Here is a 12,171-nt window from a genome sequence, read left to right on the forward strand (position 1 = left end):
CCTTCTTCCGTTGGAGCAAAGAAAAGGGGGTGTGTGGCCAAAACTCAGGCCAAGGGGCTCAAGGGATTGCACACTGTCAGAGGTTACCAGCACATGACAGGTAGAGAAATGAAACCTCAAAACAGCTCTGCCATCAACAACAGGAATCCTTCTCTTTAGCTCCTTTACACAGAAACTTTGGTTTTGTGATGTCCAACGCCGTCTGATGGAGCAAGTACGATACCATGCGCTGGCGATCGCTGTCCAGCTTTGCTACTATCTGGGTGCTGAGACTGTAGGGCCAAGACGTCCGTCTTTCATCTGTAGCTGTCACTGATGGGAATTAGGCTTAAATCAATGTCCTGCAGGTTATTATGACTTGATACCCGCAGAATCTAGTGACGTAGGAAATGTGCCACAGTTGTTAGTTTCCTTCAATTTAGTAAAAAAAAACAGCTCATGGTTTTTAACAAGGGGACTGCAAGCCGGTGGTCTGCAATCTTCAAAGGAGTAGCCATACACCATGGGCATAAAATACAAAGACAAAGGCAGAATGGCAAAACAGGGTCTCTAGCATCTTTAATTGGGTTCTCTCCATTATTCTCTGCCATCTAGCTACATGAGAATTCCATCTGAATGGATTTCCTCACACAGTGGCATTGTCTAATGGGGTAAACACATATTTTCCTCAATGATTAAGTCTAGGTGTTCCTCCTTACCTTAGAACATCTCAATAGAGAAATCACATGATACCGATTATCAGGGACATGTAGAAACCTTCCTTTAAAAACTGTGCATCAGGTGCACTATGCAATAGACAGGCTAATAGTCAAATGTGCAAACAAAAAGACAAGAACTACAGGGTCCTGATATTTGCATTATTAGGACACATCTGATCCCACCAAAAATTAAAGTAACAGGAACAGAAGGGAACCGAAAACCAAATTAAAATAGACATAAAAAATTTGTCATGTTCAAAAAGGTAAACATAAGATATCTCCTATTGAGATGGAAAACTTGTCTTACTATAATATTGAGTCAGTTAACCAGTCTATCGCTACCCTGACAGTCAGGCTGGAAAACATCGAAGCAGGCCTAAGGCAAATTCTTGAAAACCAGTCTGGTCATACCAAAGGGAATTATACATAACATGGGGGTCCCTGGTACATCACTGCAGTCTGGAAATGTGAACCTGAACAATACATCAATAATAATAAAAGGGCTGACTGGTGAAAGGAATTCGAAAAAGAGAAATGGGACTAGGACATAGCTAAAATCTCAATAACTAAGCATGATGCGACATTGGTCAGGGGAAGTAACAAAAGAAAAAATCTATAGGAAGAACAAAAAAAAAATTATTTGGGTGATAGTCAGGCATGTGACACAACACCGAGAGTACGGGTGATACACAAAGGCCAAAGTTACACAAATTTTAACTCTACCGTTGGCGACTACACCATATACAGTACTCCTAGCTAATGTTTCAGTTCCTTCTTCAGGAAAAAATGAAAACCTGGTTTTCTTTTAAGGAACAAAAGCCATATGCTACTTAGGAAACAGAACATCATTAACTAATGTAATATAGAAATTAGGCCACCTTGAGTCACAGATCTATAATTCCATCCTTAGGTCCAATCAAGGCTACATAAATGTAGGGCTGCCTGTTCCTTTAAGGGAAGGGGCAGTAACGTGACTAACTGCAGGTGACACACTTTGATCCTGTATATCTCTTTTTATTTTCCTTCAATACCATTATAGCCAAATAGACATGCACTGATGAAGTGTTGTCTTCTTATGTTCACAGCATGAAATATCATTATCTGTGGAATTTAGTAACCGGAACAAGTTCAACCAACTGTTGCGTAGCGATGGGCATCGTCATGACCATCCCCTCACAACACAGGGGAGCTTGTAATAGTATCAAAAGCAGCAACAAACAGGCAAAAAACAAATAAAAAATAATAAAAACGCACAAAACGTCAAGCCATCAGATATACTTGCTGTGTATCAAGCACAAAAAGCATAGACAAAACAATAGCATGTGTGAATAAGCGGTGACACACAACACCATGTCATGTACTTTATGCACTGTAAACCTGCAGCCCAAAACCCAATATTTGGGCCTGTTTAATTTGTCAGGTTTAAAATCCTTACCCTCCTTTTGACAGTAGATCACCAGGCAATGGAAATCTGCTGTCAAATATAACTTTACTGTTTTTCTTCTAACATACAGGACCAGCAAGAACAATTCATGATAGGACCAAATACATGAAAATAAATTTCCATTACTTAACTGTTACCCTCTTGTCAGTTACTTCGCAACATCAAGCCACCTTAGTTTTACCTTTCTAAAAGTAAAAATTGTTACACTGACACTCCATATTAATTTGGCACCTACAATTTCCACTGTGAAAAATAAGTCTTAATTGGCAAATCGTTCTCATTAAGGCATGTAGCCTTCAAAATTTTTTAAAAAAGAGCTGCATCTTATTTTCTGTCTAAGACTTAATGCAACACTTCGTTTTCTGTCAAATAAAAGCAACTAGCAGGCATCATTTTATTTTTTTAGAGCGGAGACACAAATGTATCAGTTCTGCAGAGCATTTAACATGATGTTGGGACTTTCGAAGAAACCCCTTTTTTTTATATTTTCCTTTTGAAATTAAGTTCTTTAATTGTATTGATGTTCTTCTGGAGAAACCAGAAATCACACTTTTAGAGGCCCATAGGGTCATTCTGCATTTCACAGAGACAAGGCCCTAATTTAAAAGGTCACAAGTGTCAACATGACAGCCTCCTCCATTGTTTATGGGAAAACTAAAGATAGCATCTCAGGAGCGTGACTTGAGCCAGCCTCTGTAGCTCTCCTAGCTTCTGCGACTCTGAATCTGTCAAAGACAGTAGGCCTTCCTGTTTTCCTTCTAACCTGCAATAATTCACTCTATTTAAAAAAAAAAAATGTTTTCCTTTTTAGGCGCTAAAAAAAATTATCTCTATTTCCAGATTATTAAACTACATTTACTGTGAATAATTCACAAACCTTAATAACACACATACCAGTTGTTAGAATAAATGCTTGTTGCAATCCCATGCAATGGTACATATTTCATCAACCTCGAATGAATGAACGTCTCAGTAGGCCCAGCTGAAGTTAGAACCTTCAACCTCGATATTAAAACAAGCCTTTGTACTGGCACATTGACTCATTGAATCATAAGAAGGCACAACCTGCAAATATATATCAAACCTAAATGTATGCATTTACTGAAGCCTGAGACACTTTAAAAAGTACTCTGAATGAAAGAAAATGCAGTTTAAACAGTGCTTTTGCCCAAAATCGACTTTGATATTTTAGGCATTAAAAAATCAATATCCTACAATTTTCTTGCATAATATGCATTACCAGAATGTCTATTACACAATCCATGAGTCAGCCATTGAAAATATTAACTTATACTTTATTGAAATGAGCTTGTTTGCTCCTGCGCCAAGGGAAAATTGCACATACAAATGTCATTTTAGCGGTGCAACATAACTTAAATTAAATTTTAATGTTAGGAGGTCATAGTATAGGTATTAAGCTTTATAAATATTAAAAAACGATTTTGAAAGGCACTTATTTTTTAAATAATTTTTCCATAATCAATAATTTTCTTTAAAAAAAAAATAAGAACCCAATTATTATTATTTTTTTGTGATAATTCCACATATAAAAGCAAGCTGCATCCCTTGCCTATTATTTGGGATACATTAACTCACAAGCCTAAGCGCATAAGCCTAACTTGAAATGCGTCACATTTTTGCGCCACTTTCATTTAAAAGGAAGGTTATGCAAAATTCCACCTATGTTTAACTGGGAAAGTGCTGGCTGAATTGAACATTCCTATCAAATATACTGCAGCTGAAAAGTTTGCCTGTGAACATCTAATACAATGCATCTAAGAAAAATGCTGTAAATGTATTTATTTATTTTTTGCAAAAATAGATAATTTCGGTTTTTTTTTGGGGCCCTATTTATATCTATTGAATGTGTTTTCTAATTTATTAAGAATTTAACGGCAGTTTTGTATATGTGCACAATTGCTCATTCTATAAATTAAAGAGCAACATATAGCTATGTTAGCACGTCACATGGTTCATTTCTGGATTTTTTCTAAGTTTCTACCTAATATTAATTAACCAACATTTTACTTAACAAACTGTAAACATCAAGAAGACCCACAAACACACATTGAGCTCATTTCAGATATAAACAGAAAACACTCAGTACACACAATACAGCGCGCTTTAGCCATTTTTCATAAATAGCGCCATCGCAATTTACTTACAGAACCGTTTGCAGATCCTAGTTGTAAGTCATATTTACAAGAAAAAAAAAGAAAACTTTTCTCAATTATTTCCAAGAATAGCGGACCCATACTTTATTAAACGTGATGGGGCCCACTCCGTGCTTCACATATAGTTCATAGGTTGGAGTTCCAATCGGAGGAACCGGACATGAGTCCTCCAACCGGGAGTCCCTTTTACAACCAAGACAAAACAAATTTCCAAGTCTGCTAAGACCAGGCATCTTCGCTCACTAGTCTAGCTTCAAACTTCAAAGGATTATCGTTTACGATAGTCTCGTGAATACACAAGTCCTTCGGCTTTGGTACTTGCAAGTTCCAAATCAAAGTGATCCCGAAGGGATACCAAACCAAATGTCCAACTTAAGGACCAAACCAAGTGTCCAACTAAGGACTGGGAGACGCTCCACTTATACTTAACTGAAAATATCGATGACGTCACCAGAAGACTCGTCTTATCGTTTCGCTCTTCCAAACATCAAGGGTCCAAATCAGGGCGATAGCCAGGGCAGCAGTCCTTCGTAGCCGTCGGGAAGCGGGGAACCTCGCAGCAAAGACTTTCGGACCACGTCGACATGCAGGGGTCGATGAAGTGTCGGCCTTTCTCCAGAATTTTCACACAAAGCTCCCCACGGACCTCAGGCTTGGACCGGTACCGCTGGTATCGCCCCACGTTGGACGCCAACTGAGGTACTGGGTTTTTCAGAACCGGTACTGATCCGGTAACCCAGCGGTGCCAGGGTACACCCAAAGACCTCGGGTACTTTCCTGATTCAGACCACAGAAACTCAGAGTCTTCTAGGTGAAGTCAAAGATCGAATTTATTGGCTGCAGCCAAGTAACAAGCGTCCTAGAAGTACAACAGCACGGTTTGTATGTTCTCAGGAGACTGTGTTTCAATGCAAAGTCAGGTTTCCTTATATACAGTTTTTTAAGCTTCAGGCAAACATTCTTGACATTTTGGTTGGTCATTCACATGTTTTCACTACAAAGGAAAAAACAGTGTCATGATGAAACCTCATATTTCATGTCATCTAACCCATAATAAATTACCCGGCAAGGCCTAGTATTTTACATCAGATAAGTGTGGACCCCCAATAAAAACGGGCACCTCCCCCTCGTAAAGTAAGAAGAAGAAAAGAGCAGGTGCAGGTGTGAGCAAGATTAGGCAGGGTGTGTGAGCGATAATAAGGGTTTTATGGCATGGTGTGCCTTGATGCTATCTGATTCGGCCACTGGGAGAGGGACTGACCAAACAGGTTTGGCCTGAGGCAATGGTTCCAGCTTGCCCAGGTCAGAGAAAAGTCAATCAAGGTGTACGTGTCCTTGGAATCAAATCTGACTGTATTATAAGCCTATGTGAGGGCAACTTTTAAAAATGGCTGCCGTGTATAAAATGGGAGCCACGAGTGCAGGACGAAAATGGCGATTTCGAGGTGAAAACGCTGCTGGAATTGAGCGAAAATGCTCATGCTTAGTGTACTAGTCATTATCGGTCTTTTGATACTAAAATCGTACTGCTGTGGCAAAGTAAATTACATGGGTCCAGAATTTTTAGAACCACACTTCCCCTTTGTGAATGGATGCAAAAATATTTTTTCAGAGCTGCCTGCTCTGAAAAAATGAAAAGAAAACTTTTAAGGAAAACGGGCTGCATTAAAAAAAAACACTGCTTTATTTAAAAGGAGTCACATACATGGTGTTCTACTGTCCCCAGCAGGCCACCATCCCTGTGAGTGCGGCCATTCCCAATGGGGTCACAAATTGCGAGCTACCTCGCTAAGACTCGCAATTTGTGAGTCGCAAAACCTGATATTTGTACATGTGGCCCTAAGCCTTCTAAAATAGATTGCAGTCATGTGCAAGCCATGTTTCTGTAAAAAGAAAACATTCAAAATTGTATTCAGTTACTAAATAAATATTTATGGCTCTACTTTGAACTACAGAGTGAGGGTCACATAGGACTTATTTGAGTGTGTTGTGGATTTTGGTCTTATTATTATGTGTTTTGGTGCTACTGTTAGGAAAACTTGAATTTCCTTTGCAGAGTGAAAAGGGGTGGCCATAGATTTGTTTCTCTCCAAAGAAGTTGCTTACCTCTTTCTTTGAGAGCATAATTTGAGGAAAACAAATCATGTATCTTTGTCATCCACATCACTGCATTATATGAGATGGAAGGCTCAGTTTCTACCCGTTAGCCCCTCAGACTTGCAGAGGTACATATCCACCTGTTTTAGGTGTACTAGATGTGCACATCTGTGTTGCAGTTACCACTTTATAGACCCAGTGAAGGCAGCAGCCGCAAGGAACATAAGACGTGAGCTCTGGTGCGCCCCAGTTCAGGTAGAAGTCAGGCACAGTGAAAGTGGGCAACAAAGAAAGACTGTTGAATCAACATAATAGAAATGATGACCAAACATATACAGTTAAAAAGGCCAGACAACTCCAGGACACCTATTAGGAAATTAAGGATATATTTATTTTAAACAGAAAATTAGATTATCTAAACTATGACAAGACTATTGAGGGCCAGACACCCCTCAGCCAGATGACAGGGTGCAAGGTAAAGAAAATTGTGGTGGTCAGTATTCAGGTATACTAAAGTTTTCGGCTCATCCACAAGTGAAATTAGATTAAGGATGTGCAAATGATGTCACCTCATACTTGGTGCACAGGCTTCCTACTGTGACTGAGTAGAAGAAACAGCATTCAATACTTTCTTGTTGTCTTCTTTAGGTAATGGGACTTCTTGCGGTGACAAAAATGAGTGTGTGAACAACCCGTGCCATATGAATGCGACCTGCACTAATACTGTTGGAAGTTACACCTGCACCTGTAACCATGGATACCAAGGTACCATCAAAGAACCTCCCCTTGTCTTTTTACTTACATGCTGTTCTGTATGCAAACATGAGTCCTTCTTTACCAGGTGTACTAGGCCTCACCAGTGGCCAGCTCCTAATGTTACTCCAGCTCCCCGAAAGCATATTTCTCTTGGTTCAATACTTTTTGCATTAAATGTGGCAGATTATTATTATAAACATTTATGGACATTTAACATCTGCTGTTTGCCTTAGTTGGATATTAATTACTGTCCACATGGTGTTGGTAGAAAGACATTAATTACTTTATATTGTATTGCAAACAGCTTTTGGACAGCTAGGACATTTCAGTTAGTATAAACCTACAAAATGCTGCCACCTATCTTACATTTCACATCTTGTTTACCACGCCATAGTCAGGGCACCCGATACATACATGACTGGCATGAGTACAATGCTCCAACTGCTTTCATGGTCCTCTTTAGGTAATGGGACATCGTGCAGTGACATAAATGAGTGTCTGACCAGCCCATGCCATATAAACGCAACCTGCAGTAACACCATTGGAAGTTACTCGTGCGCCTGTAACCCTGGATACCAAGGTAACTCAATTGTGGGCCTACTTAAATATTCTGTAAGTAGTGTCACACTCAGATATAATAGGGAGACTAACATGAATCCACTCTTTTGAACACTTTGTTGGGCTGCCTGAGGTAATGGGGCCTTTTGAAATTTTATAAATGGGTATGTGAACAGCCCATGTCATATAAATGCAACCTGCACTAACAGTGAAAGTTACTAGTGTGCTTGTGTCGCTGGATACCAGTGTAACTACTGAGCATACTTATGGGTATTTAGTGTAGGGTTGTGCAGCAATTCACCTTGCAGCGCTGTCCTACGCCAAAGTGAAGTGGCAGGAATGCACCGTATTTATGCAATGCACTGCATTCCTTTCCTTTCCCCCTGTGCTGCCACCATTTTTGGCAGCCTAGTGCCAATGCAGGCACCCTTGCACAATGGTACAAGGGTGCCTGTATTGTCAGCAGGATTGTTTTTGTGCAGGAAGGGGCACCTTCATACACAAAATCAATCCAGAGAGACGTTTTCCTCTTCCTACATGCGCTGCAGAACTCAGGACACGTAGGAAGAGGAAAAAACGAGGAGAAATACAAATATTTCTCTTTGTTACGCCTCACCCCGGGAGGTGTAAGGTTTGGTGAATCCCAGGTTTACAGGCTGTAGTAAATATGAAGATGTGTCAAAATTCGAAGACATTGCATAGGCAACCTCATTGCAACGCTCATGAAATGCCTTTCCTGGCACAGAGTAAGGCAACGCAGCGACTTGCACTGCCTTGCCCTACTCCACATCTGCGAGGCCATTCAGAGCCTTGCAAAGTGGCTTTGCGTTGCCTCAAATATATGGTTGCGAAGTTTGCGTCGCCAAGGCAGCACAAAAATTGACGCACCGGGCCGCAAGCCTCTCAGAAATATGCCCCTCCATTTCTAACCTATATGTAATGTCACACTTTAGTAACAGGTTATATACAGTGATTGTCAGGCATACCTTTCTTTCAATTCTTTGTTGTTCCTTCTTAGGTGATGGGACTTCTTGCAGTGACATAATAGAATGCATGAAACTTGCATGCCACATAAATGCAACATGCAATAACACCTTGGGAAGTCACACGTGCTCCTGTAACCAAGGATATGAAGGTAACTTCACAGTGGCCCTTCTCTTTCCTTATTTATATTTTGTCTTGTGTGCATGAATGTGGCTCTTTACCATGGCTGCATTATCAAAACTGCCCGGGGCAAAACAAACCCGTGCACTAGATGTTTGATCTCTTTGGTACTATAGAAGGAGCCGCACATGGTTCCACAGCCCGTTCTGTACAATGGATCGTGCAGCCAATACGCACCAGTGCAATCACAAGGGGTTGTCCCCTCAGTGGCCCTATTGCCCCATGCAAATTGGGGATCTCTTTACCTTGCACTTGCATTGTATTACAGATGTAGGTCAACTTGCAAGGAATATGTTGTGGGGTCACACGGATTGTGCGTAGTGTAGAGGTGATGCACAGTCAGCGCACCCCAACGATGTCCCTTCAAAGTTGAGAACGGTCTCATAGAGAACCCTAGAAACTCCAGCAGGTAGATGTAGTCACACGCAGCACATGCTTGTGGAGGAAATATTGATACAACAGAAAATGGGTTTCTGTTTGCAGGTAAAAGGCAGACCTGCAGCTTTAAACAGACAGCCCATCTTCCGCTGAAGCACCATTCAGGATCATGTTTGCACTCTGAAAAGTGCATTGACTGTTCTAGGATGAACTACCTAATTTTGTCCTTGGCTCACCCAGTTGAGGTTGCACTGTGGCCCGGAGTGGGAAAATGCTTCTGTTACTTAATATAACCAGATGCTTGACTGTACAAAGTCTTTGACCTGTTCTAGACATATGTGTTACTCCAGCTCCCTGAACCATATTTCTTTTTGTTCAATATATATTAAAATCATTATGCTGTGGCACCCTAATCCTATAGACATTTAAACAACTTTTGTTTGCTATCGGTGAGAATTAAATGTTGCCCTCATGGTGGTATGAAACAATAACATTAATTAATGTATGATTTATATCATAATGAACAGTTGTGCAGCAATGATTTCCTTTTTTCATAAACCTGTGGGATAAATACAATCCTTTAAATGCTATTTTTTATCCACTTTAGGTAATGGAACATTTTGCAGTGATATAGATGAGTGTCTGAACAGCCCATGCCACATAAATGCAACCTGCAGTAACACCATTGGAAGTTACTTGTGCACGTGTAACCCTGGATACCTAGGTAACTCAGTGTGGGCTTTCAGCGCTGTGTTTGCCATTTTTCTCCACAATATGAAGCTATGCAGATGTATAAAATGTCCACTGGGTACTGCCCTGTCCCTTTGGTCCCACTGCCTCACTGCAAAGTCTAACAGGATAAACAGTCCTCTTCTTCTTTTTGTGGCAATACATCCTTGACCAGAAAAATGTACTTGAAATCTCAGTGGACTCACTTCAAAACAGCTTCATACAGGTAGAAGAGCCATGTTGAGTGCACCTTGACAATGGCAGTAGTAATCTGACATTAATAAACCCACAAAAAGGGCCACTGGAGATTTAGGGACCAAGTAAGTGTTCACTCCCATGTCATAATCATATAACACACAAGGGTGAGGACTGCTTTGTGTGAGTACAGGCACAGCCCTATTCAGGTGCAAGTGTCAGCTCCTCCACCACTCTAGCTCAGGAAGACCTATCAGCCTGGTGATGGGCCATCTGGACATGCAGGACACACTTCATCTCCCTTTGTGTGACTGTCTAGAGTGAATAAACAAACAGCCCATCTGTCATCCTGACACAGACATGTATTCTGCAAACAGGCAGAGGCACAGAAGGATTAAGCAAGAAAATACCCACGTTCTAAAAGTGGCATTTTCAAACTTACAATTCAAAAAATAACATCACCAAAAGATATATTTTTAAATTCAGAGACCCCAAACTCCAGATCTCTATCTGTTCCCTATAGGAAACTTCATTTAAAAGCTATTTCAAAGTAATTCCCATGTTACCCTATGGCAGCGATAGCCCTTCCCTCATTGAAAAATGAATTTAGCAGTATTACACTATCAGACATACAAAACACACCAGTACACGTCCTACCTTTTAAATACACTCCACCCTGCCCCTGGGGCTGCCTGGGGCCTATTTTGGGGGTGCCTTACATGTAGTTAAAGGGAAAGTTTGGACCTGGCAAGTGGGTGCCCTTGCCAGGCTGAATAGGCAGTTTAAAACTGGATGCACAATCCATTAATCAATCAATCAAGGATTTGTAAAGCGCGGCTACTCACCCATGAGGGTCTCAAGACACTGCAGTGGCAGGCTTGACCTTGTTTGCAGGGCTACTTATGTGGGTGGCATAATCAGTGCTGCAGGCCCACTAGTAGCATTTGGTTTAAAGGCCCGGGGCACACAATGTGCACTGTATTAGGGACTTACTAGTGAAACAAATATGCCAATCATAGATAAACCAATGAGCAATACATTTTAGTTAAAGAGAATCTGCACTTTAGGTTCATACAGGTCAGCAGTGGTAAAGTTCCCAGAGTCCTAAAGCCAACAAAAACATGTCTGAAAAATTTGGAGGAAGAAGGCAAAAAGTTTGGAGATGACCCTGCAAAAAAGGCGAGTTCCAACAATGCAGAAGATAGATAGATAGATAGATAGAGAGGCAATGATAAAGATAAAAAGCCACAACAATTGCTCAGTCTCCCTGTATCCCAATATTTTAGGTGTTACAATAAAGTGGCTATTTATTTTAATTTTATTTCATTTATTTACATGAATAAGTGAATGAAAATAGTAGTATAAGCAAATGTATTTAATGTGAATGACAGCTACAAACCCTCGCCTTTAGGAAATACACAAAAATCTTAATTTCATTGTATTTTATTCCCGAAGAGTAGAAAATAACACACATAATACAAAGAGTGAGAACATTGGAGTAGTAACAGGGAACATAATAGAAGAGGGGGAACACATTAACGATTATGTTACAGCGTATATGAGAATCATAAAAGTTTTAGTTCAAATATAAATCCAAATACTTTTCCCTGATGGTTCTGTTGTTCACAGTTATGGCTCAAAATGGAAACTATGTTAACTATTCTTCAAGGAAACCACCACATTATAATATTGTAATACATTAGTGGTGCCAATGGCATTTGGATTCCAAATACCAATGACGTTCTTCATAGGACTTCATTTAAAAAAACAGAGCCTTTCCCACTGTCACAAACCATATCAGCCAAAGAACTGTGTGAAGATGTGCCAGTATAAGAAGTATGACCCTTTTTCTGCAAATTGTCAGCCTTCCTTAATTCTAAAATGTTGTGTCCTGTAATAAAAATACTGCAGAAGCTCTAGTTTGCTTATCCAACATGTGCCAAATGGGGCGCACCACAAGGATCTTCCTTGAGCCCCA

General features: G+C 40.3%; 1 protein-coding gene across 1 annotated transcript in view; it reads left to right on the forward strand.

Annotated features, from left to right (window-relative positions):
* The window catches only part of LOC138265048 (mucin-4-like), a 223,263-nt gene that overhangs the window by 151,887 nt on the left and 59,205 nt on the right, over window positions 1-12,171 (forward strand). The window contains exons 33-36 of the mRNA XM_069212596.1: window positions 7,062-7,178; window positions 7,633-7,749; window positions 8,746-8,862; window positions 9,877-9,993. Of these exons, the coding sequence (XP_069068697.1) occupies window positions 7,062-7,178; window positions 7,633-7,749; window positions 8,746-8,862; window positions 9,877-9,993 (468 nt within the window). The remainder of the gene's footprint in view (window positions 1-7,061; window positions 7,179-7,632; window positions 7,750-8,745; window positions 8,863-9,876; window positions 9,994-12,171) is intronic.

Source organism: Pleurodeles waltl, chromosome 11, assembly GCF_031143425.1.
Source record: "Pleurodeles waltl isolate 20211129_DDA chromosome 11, aPleWal1.hap1.20221129, whole genome shotgun sequence".
NCBI lineage: Eukaryota > Metazoa > Chordata > Amphibia > Caudata > Salamandridae > Pleurodeles > Pleurodeles waltl.